This window comes from Parus major, chromosome 8, assembly GCF_001522545.3.
Source record: "Parus major isolate Abel chromosome 8, Parus_major1.1, whole genome shotgun sequence".
NCBI lineage: Eukaryota > Metazoa > Chordata > Aves > Passeriformes > Paridae > Parus > Parus major.
Window position 1 is genome coordinate 21,931,106 of NC_031777.1, and position 18,789 is coordinate 21,949,894.

The window sequence follows — 18,789 nt, forward strand, 5'->3', positions numbered from 1 at the left end:
CTAGCAAAGGGATGGTCTTTTTAGTTACCCAAATGACAATGACGATCCTGGGCTGCCAAATGCACTACAAGGAAGAATCTCTTCTCCCTTCCGTAACACTTAACTACATAAACTACAGAAGAACTCGCAGACAGAAACACTGATTCAATAACAAATTTGAGGTATTACACATCAGGATGTTCAAAAACACAACCACACTCCCAGTTTAAGGAAGTTGTAGTGTACTAAAATAAATGCTTCATGGCTGAATCTGACATTTGCTTTCTAAAACATTAACTAGCTATCCTATATATGTCAAAGTGGTTTGAGAGCACATTTTGGAGGCTGTAAAGTGAGTATTTATCCAGTTTCATAATTTTACACACCATTTGATAGCAGAGCACCTCACAGCCCTCACCTGCTTCAATTAACCACTGCACAATATGATCCCAACATTTCAGCCTAAGAATCCACTACTATCCATACTGGCTAGCAACAGGAAGAAAAGAAACTTGTTTACAGTGGAAGTTAACAGTAGGCAGTCCCAGAGCTCAGAGAAGATGAAGAAGCTCAAAGATATATTATGTAAAAATCAGAGGACACCTTCAAGGCATGTGGAGGAGATCCAATGGCTAATCAATAGAGAAGTGAACTTGATGCTAGTCACAAAACACCTTACTCAGTAACATAGAAGAACTTCAAAGGAAAGAAATTAAGCCAAGAAAATATTTAACAGCAACCTGAGATAGCTCATAGCCCGTGGAAAAGTTATATATTAGAACTTCTTTGAGGAGGATGTTCCCTTTAAATACTAATACAAGCTTAAAATTTCTAAGAATAATCCCAGAAAATGTTTCAGCGGGAACAAATTGCAGCAGAACATTTTCCTAAAAACTTCTCAGCAATAAGAGCAGATCCAGCTGCTCTTATCTGACAGCACAATGTCGTCAAACAAGCAACACAACCTCTCACCACTTCAAGCGTAAATTTCTATTAATTATTTTTTTATGTGTTTCTAAAGTGGGAAACGGGTTGTTTCACAAGACTAGTGATGTCACTAAGGATTTATATGTTTATGAAATCTAAATAGAGAGGCTTGCATGTGTGTATTTATATACAGGTATATACAGACACATAGGCAGGTAACATTTAAGAGGGGCAAAATCTCCCAGACATAAAGAAATTGGAAATACTGCAGTAAAATTTAAACAAAAATTTAAACAACATATCATTAACACACAAAACCATCAAGTTATCTCCTTCACAAAAGTAGTAGTTTTTATTGTGTATTGTAATTCAATAAAAAAAACAACTACAACTAAATATGGTTTTCTTATTTGCATTGTCTGTAGGAAAAACTCTGCTCCCTGTAGCAAGGGGACTTACCTAACAGAGAAGAAAAAGGCAGTATTTTTTACCAGAGTCTATTTTTTTTTGAAGAAGCCTCAAATCAAGCAATTCATAAATCAAATGCAGTTTACTCTTCTAAACAAACTGTGCAAAGATAGACCCTTTCTATTTAAGTAATTTATTTCTGATGTATTTACTCATAACTGCTTACTTAAGCACAAAAAAAGAAAAAGCTTTCTCTGTCAATCTCTGGTAATAACTGGAAGAACAAATGAAATTCCTTTTCTGCTTCATACATAAATCAATATATTATTGCTCTTCCTTCAGGACCATCTGTGTAACACTGCTGACTTCAAATTATTCATAGGCTCTAAGGCCAGAGGGGAGCAATACATCACAAATATGATCTCTTTTACTTCATGAGACACCTAAATTTCAGCAATTATTCAGGACTGAGCACAATTATTTTTGCTCTCAGCAACACCTATGTAATTCCATTCAAGAGGGGACAGGGTTACATTTAGGTACAACTGAATGCTTCTGGCCTGTCAATATATGCCTTTCCTACTTTCCCTCATTCCAACCCAAATTAAATTCTTGATTTTTAAGAGAGCTGTAGAGCTAGATTTTTTTTTTTTTAAATAAGACTTACCAGTGACACAAAAGAAACTGATGAAGCATACTGAATTGATGATTCTGACAATGCCAATCTTATTTTTTTTCCACAAACCTTACTAAAAAAGCAGCTTTATCAGTCCCCAGGGTGATACACTCTTATCACAGGATTCAGAAAAAAAATGAAGGAAAAGATGTGGGGGATAAATATAAGACAAATAATGATCCTGAAATCTAAATAACCAGATAGATGATATAATTTTAAAAAAAATAAAAATAACAACAACAAAACAGATGCATCTCACCTTGGAGCAGAAAAAACAGACTAGGAATTGTTTTTGGGATTGATACAACACTTGAATAAATATATTATGATAAAACCAACACAATTTACTATGAGTAATAATGCTTTAAGTTTTTGAGGTTTTACAAGAGACTAATAGAAAACAGACATGAATTAATGGAATGCTCCTTACAGATATTTCAAATGCTTCTGACATGTGTCCTCATAAATACTGAAGGAAACACACAGGATAATATTATTACAATTCATTTGAGGAAGACTGAGATAGGTTTCAAGGCCAGAAAAACTGGTTATTAAGGATTTTAGGAATCAATATTATGTCTGTACTACATAAGAGAATGGCAAAGAAAAGGAAATTAAATAACAGAGTTCACTGTGTCTCCAAAACTTTTCAAACAGAGCTGAGATCAGAAATGGACTCCAGGTGTGCAACAGCAGCTTAGGAGAACTGGTCATTTGGTGCACTATTGTCACATCTTTAAATTTCATAATGTTATGGCTTCAGCCAACTATGTTAATTGCTTGTCACATCTCCATAGAAGAGAAACCAAGACTAATATGGTTCAAGAAACAACATGATACACATTGGAACCTTTTGGATTTGCATGCAGTAATCTAATGCAAAGCAAGAACTACTCTTGTCCTTCCACAAGAATATAAATTAGATTAGTTCAGCTCTAGCTTCTTTTCTTTGGTTCTTCTTATCCCACCTTCAAATACTGCAATAAGAAAATCCTAAAAACTAGGAAGCAGACCTAAGAATAAGAAACAGCTACGACACTTTACATTGTTTAATTTTAAGATTAGTAACTGTAAGTTAGTTGAGTAGTATTAAATTTGCAACAACTTAAATTCATAAAAAGAAGCCAAATTTCACTCTTCATATCACTTTATTGATTCATCAGAAATTTAAAATGTGAGCACTTGTTTTTCTCTGACAAAAGTTACTCATTACTGGCAAACTCCAGATACCAAAATTGTGTCCATGTTTGGATTTTTTCTCTTAAGTCTTTTCTTCTTTCTACCATTCATCTATTAAATTAGGAATTGATCCTAACACATTCACAACAGATAAAACTAGAACAAAAAATAACTAAATAAAAATTGGAAAGAGGAGAGCCCTACTAAATCTCTCTGTATGATTCAGAAAAAAGCCAGTGTACCTTAAGATGTTCGGATGTGAGAGTCTATTCATAAGCTGAACCTCTTTCAGCATGTTTGCTCTGTTGCTGTTCAATGTGTTCATCTTCAAAGCCATTACCTGGTCTGAAGTTCTGTGCCTTACCTATTGGATAGAAGCAAAAAATGGTAAGGATATTAAATGAAAGACTGAAGAACCAGTATTGTTGTAGTGCAGTATAGAGATCCTTCATGACAAAAGTGATCCATACACCAATTTCTGCATTCTTTATCACAGAGATTACTTTCTATAAGCATACTATGCAAACGTGAAATGGCATTTTGTTCCTCTCTTGCAATTCATGATGACAGAAAGCTTGAGAAGCTGAAAAAACCCCAAGTATCAGCTTCTTAGTTCCAGTGAAGGAAGCCCTGTGTTTGTCCACAGAGAAAGTTTCCCACTCCAAGACCTGTGAAACTTACCTTTATTCCACCCATATCCTTCTTTCCCCCTTGAAGTGGTTGCTGTCATTATTCACAGAATGTGTTATACAAGGACCTGTTGCTTACAGCTATGGGGCAGATTTTGGAGGTACTCAGTCTATTTTCAGAAGTAAACAATATGATCCAGCTTCCACATCCCCTGACTGAAAGCACTGCTGCCAGCCCCTGCTGCAAAGCAGAGAGGATCCTGCACAGGGGATCACCTCACACAGGGTGTCAGTAGTGGCTGTAGAGCATCAGCAGGAAAAAGAGGATTTCTCTGGCAACTGCGCTGCACCAGCACCTCATTCAGTGTGACTTTCTCCAGTCAGAAATGCAGGAATGTGGCCATTTTTAACTTGGTATTCAAACTAGCCCATCTGTCAAGTGCTATGTAGATGTGCGCTACTATTAGAAAGGAGTTGTCACAATAGCATAGGGCTTGCCAATTTGAATTTCCTTGAAGTTTGGGAATTCCCACACACATACTAGTAGTATTCATGGAAATTAAGTTCCTATTTTCTTCCTGCATCAGTATCTGAAGCTCATAAATAGAAAACGTGTATTCCTCAAAACACTGAATTACCCCCATGGCAAATTTATTCATCTTTATGGAGATTAGCTTAGGATGGTCTGTGTTCCAGGAATTTAAGACTCATCAACTTTCTAATTTAAAACTTAAATCAACATTATGATTTAGGTACATACAAACTACCTACATTTTAAACAACAGCAGCCTGTCCACTTTTATTCCAGAAGACTGTTCATCTTTTCCAGTAAGAGGCTCCTTTAGCTATGATATGTTAATTACAGAAAGAACAGCTGAACCCATGATAAGCAGATGCAAGAAGAAAATAAGGTATGGGTATCAAGACAAAAGGTAAGGTTCCCTGGTAGCTCTGAGGCAGCAAGTGGTGCCTATATTCAAGTTTTATTTGCATACCACTATCTGCAAGAACAAGGGGCGGGCATATTTCAGCTACACATCCTCATCTAGACACAAAGCCCATGAATTCAGCACAGGGGATGTACAGGGAAAAAAGGGTGTCATATTTCAGGTGTGTGTCTGGTTTAACACTTCTAAGTTGCCTCTTCCCATCCTAGTTTCAAGTATAGGATAGCACTGGAAACATCACAGGTGAGTGTGGTAAACAATATCAAGGCACTGAGTAGAAAAATAGCCCTCAGATGCTTTTCCTCCTGCTTCCCCCCAGCTTATGTACATGAGCTCCTCAAATGCCTCACCTACAGTCACCCAGTAATCCCAGTGCAAGAAGGATCAGGGAAAGGGGGTGGAGAAGGATATAGAAACCAGGACTGAGTAGAAACCAACAGCAAGTTCACAAGCATGGGACTCCTCCTTCCTGTGGTAATAGTGGTTTTAAAATAAAACTGGTCAAACTACAGCTTGAGTGCATTTCAACAAGATAATCTAGAATCATTCTCAACACAACCTGTCTTGCCTGTTTAGCATGCTTATTGGTTTTAAGCAGGATGACTGCATGTTAAGTTGATGAGGTTTATCATTACTTGCCAGGTTTCTTGTGTCACTTGTGTACTTTCATTAATTTTTAATTTCACCCAGCCAATTTGAATGAACAAACTAAGTTGGACAGGTCCATGTCTACACAGAGACTTTTAAAACATATTTTAGTTATACCTTAGTTTGACAAGAAGTAATGGCTCGGGTGAAGGGAAAAAATTTTAAATATTTTCACAGACTTAGAAAACTTCAACAATGTAAATTTAAATAAAGAAAAAAGGACTATGCTTTGAACCTATACACAGCAGTGGCTAAATCAACACACTTCCTCTGAGACAAAGATTAGGAATATTGGGTGCTGTGGTGGAGTAATTTGGGGTTTTCAGGGAACAGGAAAAGATTCAAAGTAACTTAACTCCTACAGTCAGAGATGCTCTCAACAGAACCTCCTCAGAAATGAGCTTTCCATCAACAGAGAAGCTTCAAGGTCTGCCAAAAGGGAATGAATAGAGGTAGAAGGTGATCAGGGACTCAGATGGAATGTGGTCTTAAACAGTATCTGTCTTCTCATTAACTCTACCAGCTACCTCTCAATTTTTTGCCTATTTCTATAATTCACTCAGTTTCATGCCAAAATTTCCTGCTCTTTTGCCTCAACTCTGAGGTAAATATAGAATTTATCATAGGACCTCGTTTGTTCTGACTGCATGCTTCCTGGATATTCAGGTCGATATACAACAATAAGTGGCCAACAACTGCTTCTCAAAGGTCTGACTGTTCACAGTACTAACTGCACATCCAAAGAAAATTGAGCTGCTTTTGCAAAAGACAAAAGTTTTCATTCTTTGTTTGAGGCCATCCTGCAGTCTTTCCAGACTTGACAGACTGAACAAGGTTCGGTGGCGAGGTCAGTAGGCTTTTCTTTTTTTATTCCATAAAATCAATTTTCCTGTGCTTGAAAATTTCCAGAGTTTCTTAGACATAGAGCAGCATATTCTGTCCAATTACCTGGTCTCTAAATAGTACCCAACATTGCACTATGGTGTGTTTCACTTAAAGGGACACACTAAGGTAACATCAGCAATTTTATTTGAAGTTCTGTATATTGTTCTGATGTTGGAGGATGTATTCCTGCAAGATCTGACAGAACAGCAAAAATTCCTAATCAAACCAAAGAAGACAAGAGGAAAAAAGGGACTCTTCCTCTCTCGCTAGGTATCCTTTAAGCAAGGAGGAAGAAGCAGAACTGGAGGTGAGAGAGCATCTTTCTCAAGAGGACAATACTCAATATCATGAATAAAATCAAGCATCAGTTTATAAATTATGGAGAACAATGCTAATCACATGGAATATACCTAAGACTAATGATGTTCTCTCCATTGAAGCACAACTGGCAAATAGCATTTCTCTGGCAAGAACAAATTGACAACAAGGAACTGACTGGTTCTGTCAAATTCTGCATTATCAACATGGAAGGAGCCGTCAGCTCTGCCCTCTGTGCCTACTTACCCATCAATCATACCCTAGACAAAATTTGTGTCTATCCTGGCATGCCTTGCCAAAGCCCTGCAAAACTATTTAGTTTTAATCTTTATTCTCCTTTCAGGCCACCTCTGTGCCATAAAAACATGGAAGAGATGTTTCAACCACCTGACTCCAGAAGGAAAACAAGTAAATATTTTGGCAATACTGCTGATCCAATTTAATATTTGTTTACAAGGCAGTTTGCCTCAGGCATATGCCTGTATACTCAACATAAACAGGGCCTCATGCAATTCAAACCTCTCACTGATGCAACTTGCAGATTGCTGTGAAGTTTTTTAAGCTGTGGACATTATTATTAATTAGGGCCCCCTGCATATCAGACTCAAAAACCTTTCAGCAATATCTGGATCATGGCATCTCTGCTTAGAAACATTCTGACAATCCTACAGCTGCTTTGTCCACACTTCCAGCTTCTCAGCCTGCTCACCTATGTGTGTGACTCCATCTCCAGGGTCACAGTAACCAGATATTGCCTCCCTGTTTTATTGCTGACTGGCAGTTAAACTGTCCCTTTGCACTGATTCTCCTAGGGCCAAAGTACTTGGGACTTTGACCCGGCTATGGTTACCTGCGTGGTTCTGCTCCCATCAGATCATTTTCTGATCCTTACCCCTTTCTTCAGAAGGAAGTGGGAAGTAAAGGAAGTCATGGATACAGGTAAAGAAATAGTGATGCATTTAAAGGATATCTCATAATGGTGACTGAGCAGGGCTCACATTCCAGAGAAGCAGTCACTATATAAAGTTTGTGAGATTATCATGCAAAAATTGGAGGGTTTAATGTTCAGCTCACTGTTTAACTGTAAAGTTCTTCATTATTAAGAAATCAAGTATCATTTAGATTATTACTTGTCTATTATGTCATATACCTCTGTCATGATTCTCTGAAAATCCAAACATTTTTATTACTTCCACTTTCTGCTGGACTGAAGGGGAGGTATTTTTAAGCAATAGCTGAAATTTAGCCTCATTTCATCTTTCACAAGGCCTTTTCAATCCGTATTGACTGTACCTTTCCAGGTGGCCCTGGAATAAACATTTGAAGAACATTTCCTTATACTGATATTGTACATCTGCCAACACAGCTTTCAGCTGCGCTCTTAGTTTTTCATTGCATTTTCATTATTTTCCAAATCTTCACTACATAGCTGGAAGTATTTTGTCACAGTTCTCTTCTAAAACTTCCTTTAACCACTTTCCAGTTTTTCCTTACCTTCCCCTCTTTCGGCATCCAGCCTCACTGCTTAAATACACTTACATATCTTTACTTATATAGCCTACTCCATAAAATCATGTTGCTGCTCTAACACACACATTAGTTTTTTGTTCATTCTTTTAAACACCTTGGTCTTCATCTAGCCATTTCACCTTTACCTTTGCTGCTATGTATCCAAAGCACTCTTTTAAAAGCAGTCCCTTCTGGGCCAAATATTTTACCTTCCACGAGTTTGCTTCTCTGACTTCATTTGATTTACAATTATTTTCTCTTTGATGACAAGAGATGAAGACATTCCCTTAGCTAACATTCTAGGTCATTTGCACTGAAAGTGTTACACAGTTTAATTTTGATTGACTGAATTAACAATAAAGCTTGTGAGGCACATGAGAGAAGAAATAACTGTTAAAGAGAAATGGCTTCATCATAAGAGTGCCTACTAAATAACAGAAAAAAAGTCTTTCACAGGGAAGCAGACCAGCAATTTGGCTCTGACACAAAATTTCTATAAAAAACAGGCTACTTCCTTGCTGTGACAGCAGAAGAAATCTTAAAAAAAAATAAGGCCAGCTGTATTTTATCCAAGTCTCACAGTCAAGCCACTGAGTCATGATGCTTATAGTGACATATATTCATGCCTCAAGGACTAAAGTGGCTAGAAGAACACCTAAACTCTATAGCTGATTGAAAAAAGATCCCTTTGGCAAAGATAAACCTGTTCTTCAGCTCAGATCACAGTGCTTGTAAGTCTGTAATCTGAAATGTTTTTCTTAACATTAAAATATACCCACTGTCAGATCACATATTCATAGTAGTGATGCCTATATGAAGTCAAAAAATTTCATATCACTAGGAAAATTTCCAGTGACAAATAGAAGCTGAAAGAAATACACCAGTCCAGATAGTACTAAGCTGCTATGTTGATGCCAGAAAGTCAGATGGGTTGTGGCTATTTTCAGAGTAGTAATACAGAATGTCACTATACTACAACTACTTGCAGCAAGAGAGAAACCAGCCAAATGTAACAAAACTTTGCCAAACAAAACTAGTCAGCATGCATTACAAGAGCTTTAGCACAGGTTCAGAAGATCTGCAGAAACTAAGCACAAAATAAACCCCCAAAACCTTTCAAAAGCCTGTCAGTAATTGTGATTCTACTAATTTCTAATACTAAAAAGAGTTGAGAGAAATACACAGAAAAAGCCGTGGACTTTACCGTTTTCCCTTTAGCACAAAAGCTCAGTATTTGTCAAACAAAGGTTCAAATTTGATAACTTTAGTAACTTCTAGTGCCACCAATTCGGCAAAGAAATAAGATCAATTACTAGAAAATATTCTACACCTACAGTCAAACAAATTCTCCATATTTTTTTTCCAAACTAAAGTGAAATTCTAATTAGTAACACCATTGATACTTTGTAAATCCACTTGTGTGCCAAAAATCCCTCAATTTTTCTTTTGTATTTTGTTTTTCTTCACTGCCCGTTGTAATGTAGAACCAGGGCCCAAAATAGAGCACCCTTTTATTTTAAACAAACCATTTATTATTATCTGTGCACATATCTCTGCCATTAACTTGATCTCAATCAAGTCATAAAGGCAAAAAGAGACTACAGTGTTATTTTGAGAGAAAGCACAAATTCATCAGAGGACTATTGTTCCACAGTTTGAGATGAGAAATAAACAGGCACAGCCCAGGGTGGGGAAGTTGACTGATTTTGTAGCCAGTTTAGCAGAATGCAACCATATAAACTTTCCTCTTCAATCCAGGACATGGAACAGGGACACTGGGTGAGCACTGTTTTACCACAACCTCAGTAAACAGCTCTGCCATGTACTTTATACCTGAGTAATATCATGGTCAGGAAAGAAAAAGAAATAATGAGTTTGAAGTTCATAACTGAGAGCTTGTTCCTAATTTTCAATGTTAGCTATCCTCAGCTTACTGAGCAGCTCTGAGCATGCTACTTTCTTTCTTTTGTTACCTAACTTTTATAAAATTGAGGTGAGATTATCTACCTGCCTGGATAAAACTGGACAATTGACATCTGCAAATGACTGCTATAACATCCAAAGATAATATATAATCAGATACTGTATCTGTGTTCCTATTTTCCCATGTAATTTTAAATACTTATGGTTAAATATTTCCCATGTTACTATGGGTTTATCCTGTATGAAAGATAATGATACCTATTAATCTGCAGATGTTTTTGAAGAAAAACAATACTTTGGACAGAGCTTTCCTGACACAGAAATTGATCTTCTAACTTTTACAGTATATGAACAGTTTGGCACTGAGCATGCAGTCCCCACACTACACCAATAATCTCATCATTGGTATTCAAACATTTGTGAGGTTTCTTTTCAAAATTGTAAGGGAGCCTAGACACAAAGTCCTGTTTGGGGCAGAAAATTCCTTTTACAAATCTTTCAAATAAGCATTACTATACATGAGTAAGGAAGGACGTCTGTCTCACCTTTCAGAACAGAGCCCACTGACATACAACTTCTATTATAATCACAGCACTTTGCACTTGATTACAACCACAGATAAGAAGAGAGTAGGGAGCAGGAAGAAGACACATTTTTCTTGCTTGAAGATTCAGCTTTTATAAATTTACAGTTAATAACTTTCAGGTAACAACCAAAACAAAAAAAAAAAAAAAATCCCATGTCATTTCTTGTTATTTAAGCCTTCCTGAAACTGCTCTTTTTGAGAATTAGGTTCTTACACAAGCAGCTAACTAAATATGCCATGCAATTTCTTATGTCTCATCATGGCCTGCAAACGCTAGGAAGTGCAAGAATTGGATTTGCGGGACTTAACTGCAGGCAGCTCGAGTGAACGTTACAAAGCAACACCAGTGAGTCAGTGTTAGACACACTGTCAGCTCCGGATTAGTTAACAAAGCAACACTGTCTCGGTATCGATCACTCCAGCGGATGTTTCAGAGCTCTGTCCTCTCCTCAACCCCTAATGCCACCGGACCATCAGAGGGCCCCCGCCTTGCAGAGCTGCTGCCAGCGCAAAGGGCCCTGCAGCCACCCCAGAGCGCTCCCAGGCTGTGCCAAGCACAGTGAGGGTCAACAGCTGTGGCGACTCCCAGACACTGGAAGCACATGGACGGAAGAAAAGGGTTCCTACAATTTAGAAACAGCCTCAGCATCTATTGGGAAGAAGTTTTGAATCACTTGCATACAGAATACCAACAACAGCAGCAGGAAAAATTAAAAGAAGCCCTGTTATACAGGCTTTGGAGTTCCTTTCTCTAATCACTTCCAAAAGCTGTTAAGGAGCTACTGAGAAGTATTCCCAATGGATCTGAGACTGTGAGCATCTTTTTGTTAGTGCCATCAATAGTAATTTGCAGTTCTCACTTTTACTTTTCATATTAGGCAGTAACACCTATGGATTTGTGTGTATTAACATCACAGATGCTCCCCAGGCACAGGCAGTGAAATCCATCACTGAAATATATTTAACTTTCCCCTGCTGCAAATACCAGTAAATAAGAGTCCAGAGAGGTGCCTCAGAGGCGTCTCACAAAGATTTTAAGTGATGCACTCTTGTTCCCTAGGCACAGTCATGTTATTACTGGACATATGCCAGCACAGTTATTTGAAGAACAGTAAATCAGCACCTGTCTCTCAGTATCAGCTATGAATGAGCTTACACAAATGTGCATGTTTGCCAGCTGGCAAAACACAGAAAATCCCAGAGCTGCCAACCCAGCACATCTCCATCCAGAACAGAAAACTAAACAGATCTCATTTAACCGTGCTTGAGAAATTATTATGGAAAACAAGACAAAAAGCACACAAACATTTCAATGCCAAGGGAATCTTGCCACCTGTTTTGCCCTGGGAAAACTGCACAACGATACTCAGATTGGCACTTTTCCTACAGAAGAAAATCAAAGGCCCAAAGGACTCTGAATTACAGCAGTTACTGTACTAAACACAAAATCCAAATGGGAGTTATCTCCTATTGCAAGGTACTTGTTACAGTATCAGTGTCTTTCTTACTGTTGACAGAATTTGTGAGTGTTCTCTCTATTTGTTAGGACAACAAAGACTTACCTCGGTTATTGCATGTATCAGCTCTTCAGCAAGGCTGAGGAGAGGCCAAGTTTTAAAACTGGTGAAAAATACATTTCAAAATGGACAAATTTACATTAAACTATGTTCCTTTTTTTTTTACTCAGTATTCTTTAACATCAAGTTTGTTTTAGTGATTTTTTATTCTGGCTTTTTAGTCATCAAACAATCATAGTTCTATCATATCATGTCTGACCCAGACAGAGAAAGTGATAAGTGTTTTAATTTGTATTACTCAGTAGAGTTCTAGACTTCACTGTAGTGATACCAAGCAGGACTCTAGGAAGAAGCATTATAGAAGTAAAGTTTTGAAAATTTTCTTAAAATATTTCAACACCACTACAAAAGACAAGACTTTCATTAAATCTGCTGCCTGGTTCTCCTTTAATCCCAGTGTTTCCTCAGCTGATGTTTTAAAATTATTGTAACATGCATGTCTTAAGACTTCTATCCAGAAAATAAATTAATAAAAAAGCAGAACTTGTTTCAGATAGCAAATATTAATTAGCCCTCCATTCTACCTTTTACTTCAAAGCATTTTCAATTCTGCTAAAAGTAAGAGCGATCTACACTTCCGATACATGCTAATGTCTTAAAAATTCAGAATTGCTAAGTGGGGAGGAAGTGAGTATTTTGTCCCATGGTGCAGTCCATAAAGGCTAACAACACAGAGGAGGTTTTTAATTCCTACAATAATGATCCACTGGAGTACTGCCTATATATTGCTACTTCTTCCTCTAGCCTATGCCCTATAAAAGCATTTGCTAATTAAGTGACAAGGACTAGGATGACAGCAGCTTGGCACCTCAATAGCAAAAAAAACTTTAGCAACAGGAAGACAACTGTCTGGTTGTTACCATACAAATCATCTTAGCAGCTGAAAGAAAGGCTCCGAAGGACTGATACTTCACACATCAGTGTGAGAAAAATCAAATTTGCAAGAGTTTTACTTTGACTAAGAAAGCATCGGCATTTATGCCTCAGTTCCACAACAGTGCTTCTTCCTACTCCTGACAAGAACCAGAACAGAAAGAAACAGATTAGAATCACTTCTCTGATGCAATTCCAAAGTTTGAAGTTTCAGAGTTGTCGCCTTTTTGCCTAGATTACATAATACAGTGACTGTATTCCCAAACCATTAGTAGCTTGTTTTAACATTGTAACTTCACAGGAGAGACCTTTAGCCTTCAATACCTTACTTTTGTCACCTTGAGTAAGGTGAGCTTCCTTCACTAGTCAAAAGGAAAAGATTTTCAGCTTAAAATTCAATCCTATTTTTAAAAAATCAGGCCAAAAGCTGTACACATGGACAAGAAGGGTTCCTGTCTGCTTTTCTAACTGGCATCATATCACACAGGGAGGACAGGGACAAGACCAATAACTCTACATCTGAGTGAGGGAAGGTAGGCTCTGGTAAAACGGGTGTCACTTTTCAGTCACAAAGCATATTCCTCATGCCTAAAAGATCAAATACTATATTTGCAAAACCAAAACATAGGATAATCCATTTACTCATTCCCTACTCCTAAGAAGATGGCTTCTGACACTATTTGTCATAAAATGACTTTCAAGTATCTCATTTCCCCTGAGCAGCAGGTGAAACTACAGCAGTTTAAAGAGGAAAAAAACCCACACATCAGTTAAATAAAAAATCCTATTGTCTAGACCATTACTGTCCAAAATTGGTGGTATTATACTGCTGGAAGCTGTAACTTCCTCAACACCGTACCAAACTTAATCAAGAACGTTCTAAAAAAAATTTAAAAATAAATAAAGATGGCCACAAATAAAACAAGAGGAGAGAGAAAATTTTTGGTTGGTAAGGCACATGCCACAGATGCTTAATTTTTTAAAACAAGCACAATTCTTATTACAGCTTTTAGCCATTGGGCTTTTTCATGCCTTTCTCATTACACCAAAGAGCACTTTCAAATAACTATTTCCTTATTATAAATCTACGCACTATAATGACAATTTTTATACAGCAAACACATTAAGACTGAAGTCATGCACTGAATCACTTCTCTAGTTATTAAACCAATTTTTATTGTTTCTTTATCCTCATGTGTTCACACTGAGTTAACAACTTGTGTTCTCCAACTTTAGTAAAGTCAAATATCCAATGTAGAAAAAGTATTTAAAGCCTGCAATTTGAAAGTTTCCTATAAGTATTTAACAGAATAACTAAAATAAAGTATCTTTTAAGCCTATCAAAGAGTACTACAAATATCATGGATACTTGTTTCATCTCACCTATAACATTTTACAAAGTTTTGAAAAACAACTGTGTTCAGACACTTAGGTTTAGGCCTCTGATCAGGTTGCTAATTGCAGAGGCAAATAAGATCCTTTTCCAGTAAAAACCTTTCACTAAATGTTCAAAGCAGCACATGACAAAGCGAGAGAACTTTGAAACTGAAGCCATAAAAACAAAGAAAAATCATGGGAAATATTTGAGATTTCCAGTGAAAGTTTACCATATCAATGCTGCTCTCAGAATAGTTTTACTCTAAATACCAGAAAATCCATGTGTTATACAGAAAGATGTCTTTGCTGTGTTTCAAATTCCTAAGTTGAGAGTGTTACTATTTTGTTCCTTAAGACAAAGTGACAATCATTCTAGATAGAGAAGGCATGAGGAAAGCACTTATTGATGATGGAAAGCAATTCTTCCAGATGCTTTCAAAAATCTTCAGTAAATTTGTATCATCCCTTCTCCAGGAGCTTCTGCTTAACCTGACTGAAGGGACTAACCATGCACCCCACCTTCACAGGAAGTCAGAGCAGCCTGATCTACTGTTGGAGGCCTTTCAGTCCAGTGTGGTTATGATGCAACCACTCCTCTCTTGCTCAACAAAATTGATTCTTCAGAGATGCTAACTCTTCGATGCCTCCCACTTCAGTAATCTCTACAACCAGCTTTAAAGAATAGGTTAAGTAGTTGTCCACACACAATGACAAAGCTACTCTTGCCCCACAACAAAAGGATTAAGAGCAAGAGGACAAGAAACCTTTTCCCACTCTATGCTTTTTGACTCCACAGATCTAAAAAGCAAAGAAAAACAAAGATTGAAAGTGAGGTAGGAAGGCCTAGATAGCAGTAAAAACACCAAACCTTGATGTTAAGCAAAACCTGCAGAAAGCAATTATGCCTACTGGGGAACAATGAGTTCCCAGGAAAAAAAAATGTAGTGTGATTATCTGCAGTACTGTACTAATGCCAAGAGGAGAACTCTTGTTACTGCCTTGTAAGTCTGAGGACATGATATACACATAGCATTAACCAAGCTATGGTTCCAGCAACTCTAAATCTCATGTACAACAGTTACCATAAAGAAAAACACCTACACACAATTAGCCTTCCTATCTTCTCTAAGCATTCTTCCCAATTAAGTGACTTTATGGTGATATTAAGGTCACCTTGAAGAATGCAATCTTGGCCTAAAGTCTGGTGACAAAGTAATGAAACTGTTCATAAGCAAAAGCCAGAGATATACTGAATCAAATTCATCTTAGTTTGGTAATAACAAAAAAATAAACTTCTTCCTCTTGTCACTGTTTATGCTGGAACTTTGAAATAATAATGAAAAGGGTATGATAGAATTAAGAAAAGCTTGCCTCCAGTTGAAATATCCAGATTCTCCTTGATTTATGCTGACAATTAGCCACTTCCTCCTCAAAAGAATTCAGCAGAGAAGGTACTGGCTTGACAGTCTTGAAGACTGACATCCCATTTATGCAGCAAACAGGCACTCACAGAGGAGGATAAGAACTTGCTTGTAGAGCCCCAGCAGAGCACTGAGGCCCCATTTCTGCAGGTGGGGGCTCCAAACCTATTCTGTTCTTGGCCATCCTGCAAAGACCAGCAATAATGCACAGACTCACATTTAGGTTTAAAACACTTTGACAGCTCAAATATTGTAGTGTCTGTTTATCTGATAAAACCCAAGTTAATAAAGATTCCAGTCCAGGAAAGTGTTGTCTGCAAATTCTGAGACACTGTTTCCAACACCTTCTGCAGTGGGATTTTGCCGAGCGTGGGCTGAAAACCAAGCAACAGGTCCCTTGCCTTTTTTCCTGTACCTTTTCCATGTCCTTTTTGTAGTCATATTCTCCCCTTCTAATATGAACTGGCATTCCCTTCCTTGCATGCTCATTTTTGTAACTACTCAAATATCTATTTCCCTCCTTCCACACACTCAGACACATGTTACTCTTCTGACTAAATGCCACAGGAAAATGGAACCCTCTGTCAGTAATGAGTTGCTAGTAGAGTCAATAAGCAAATAGGAAGGACCAGCTGTAGAAACAACTCAAACTGGGAGGTTCTATCTATAAAAGGATAATTTAAAAATAATAAATTATAGCCTGGACACACCAAAGGAGGCTGTAGAATCTTTTATAATGGAAGTTTAAAGGACAAGCCAAAAGTAGCTGCCATGAATGGAACAGAAATACTTATGCCTGGCTTAACTAAGGATGTAATAACATAACATCCCTGCCTAGATTTACATTAATTTTCAATTTAGGTAATAAAACTGATTAAGCAAAATGTATATATGTTTTGCAATAGCAATATGTATATAGACTCCAGTAAGGCACCTGACTGTGCCACAACTGACTACAACCAGGTCACAGACTGGCCAGGGACAGCTGAAGATACACTTGGACATGCCAAAGCAGGGCAAGCCACAGGAATCTCCTCAGGGAGTTTCCTGAGGAACCAAGTGAGGTGTCCTCTAACTCAGTGTTCTGCATTGCCTTCCTCCTGCATGGAAGCTGCTACTCAGAACAACCCAAAACTTTTAAGTTCGGACCATTACCCTGTTCATGTTATTTCACTAAGAAGTGAAGGCCATTTCATATCTTAAATCTATCTGAGCAAAAATCAACATACCCAAATGAAAACATGATTGTACCTTCATTGCAAACAATGATTGAAGGCTACAGAACAGGAGGTCCACACCCATTAAACATAAGGTACTAATGTGCCATGATAGCAACAAGTGATGTGCACTATAAGAGGGTGACACAAAGCTGAAGGATGGGTTTTACATGCTACTGTTGAGAAAACTAGGGCATGGTATTGCCTTTGACATCTTCAATTTGGAACTGAATTTAAAAACCAACAAGGGAGGTATACTTGTGCTGTATGTGGTATCAATATATGCTCTAGACAAAGTTCCAGCTACTGGTAAAATTCAAAGACCTTGGGTGATGTGGCAGTGTGTACAGATAACCCAGTAACTCTTCCAAGCCTTAACTGTTTGGGAAGTCCATAATGCCTTTATTTTTAGACAGAGACCAACTGTGAGACGTAACAGGCAAAGTACAACATGATACAAGTATTCTCTTATTTTGGTCAAGACACCCCTCATTACTTTTGGGTCTGAATTCTTATAAATTAATCCCTCACTTACTCTACTGTTCTGTTCCTACTCTGCACTGTTATTCTGGTTAGCAAGTCCTGTCAAACCTAGATCAGAGGCAACAGAAGAAAGTGACATTAAACATTTCTGCACTAGATTCCTCAAGGCCTGAAAAATTACAAACAGAGAGAAATGTTAATGTGAATGGCAATGAAGTCATAAAGTACAAAAAAACCCCAAACTTCCCATTGAGTCACTTTGGGAAAACCAGATCAGTAATGTCTCTTAAACCTCCCACAGCCTAGAACAAGATGTTCCAGAGATCAAGCCCACCACCATGACAATGTGCCCATGAGACATAACATCACAAATGATACACTATCTAGTATTGATAATGATTTGTATGTTTGTTTAGAGGTAAAACTGTCAGTTTTATCCTAAGTGCATTACAAGTACATGATAAAAATAATTATATATGTGTTCTTCACAATACCTCTGAACACAACTCCAGCCTCATTTCTCCTTTCACATTAAACAGTTGGATGATGCTCATCTTCAAACACCCTGAAGACATTAAATAAATACTAGAAACAGGATCCTAACCTCAGGTACAAGGTACGTATTTGGACAGGCACACCTTTCCTGATCAGTCAGCACTTTCGAACGTTAAGGAACATTAATTTGACCACACAAATAAAGACTAACAATTAATTAATGAATTGAGAACCATCACACCAGGGTATTCAAATAGGAGACCTCACAGTATAAGCACACATAGCACAAATACCCTGAGGACATTAATCCTTTTGCACCCACCACCCACCTTGTTAACACATGCAAAAGTATGATGCCCTCTCTTTGTATTCATACCTGGCCTTGTTCAATTCTATATTGGATCAAAGGCTCCTGTTTTCATGTACACACAAGTAATAAACTGCAAAAAGTCCATTTTTAACATGGAAATGTCACAAGTATTTCCAGTCTCTCTCAAAAGTTCAGCTACAGAATGCAGAGACAAAAAAGAACACCTGAAGGAAATTCACAGCAAATTGAATACTTAGTACTGGCCTTGGACCTGGTAAATGTGAATAGAAGATCATCCTGCATTTCAGTCTGACTGCTGTTTCAAAACACACATTTTATAACTAATAGTAACTATTTGCTAATACAATACCTCATTTCAGTATAATGCCTGGATTCCCCCACAATTCCTTACAGCTTCATCA

At 37.6% G+C, this 18,789-nt stretch overlaps 1 protein-coding gene across 1 annotated transcript in view; it reads right to left on the reverse strand.

The window, feature by feature from the left end:
- The window catches only part of TESK2 (testis associated actin remodelling kinase 2), a 79,415-nt gene that overhangs the window by 49,853 nt on the left and 10,773 nt on the right, over window positions 1-18,789 (reverse strand). Inside the window, exon 3 of the mRNA XM_015636687.3 lies at window positions 3,412-3,533. Within this exon, the coding sequence (XP_015492173.1) occupies window positions 3,412-3,533 (122 nt within the window). The remainder of the gene's footprint in view (window positions 1-3,411; window positions 3,534-18,789) is intronic.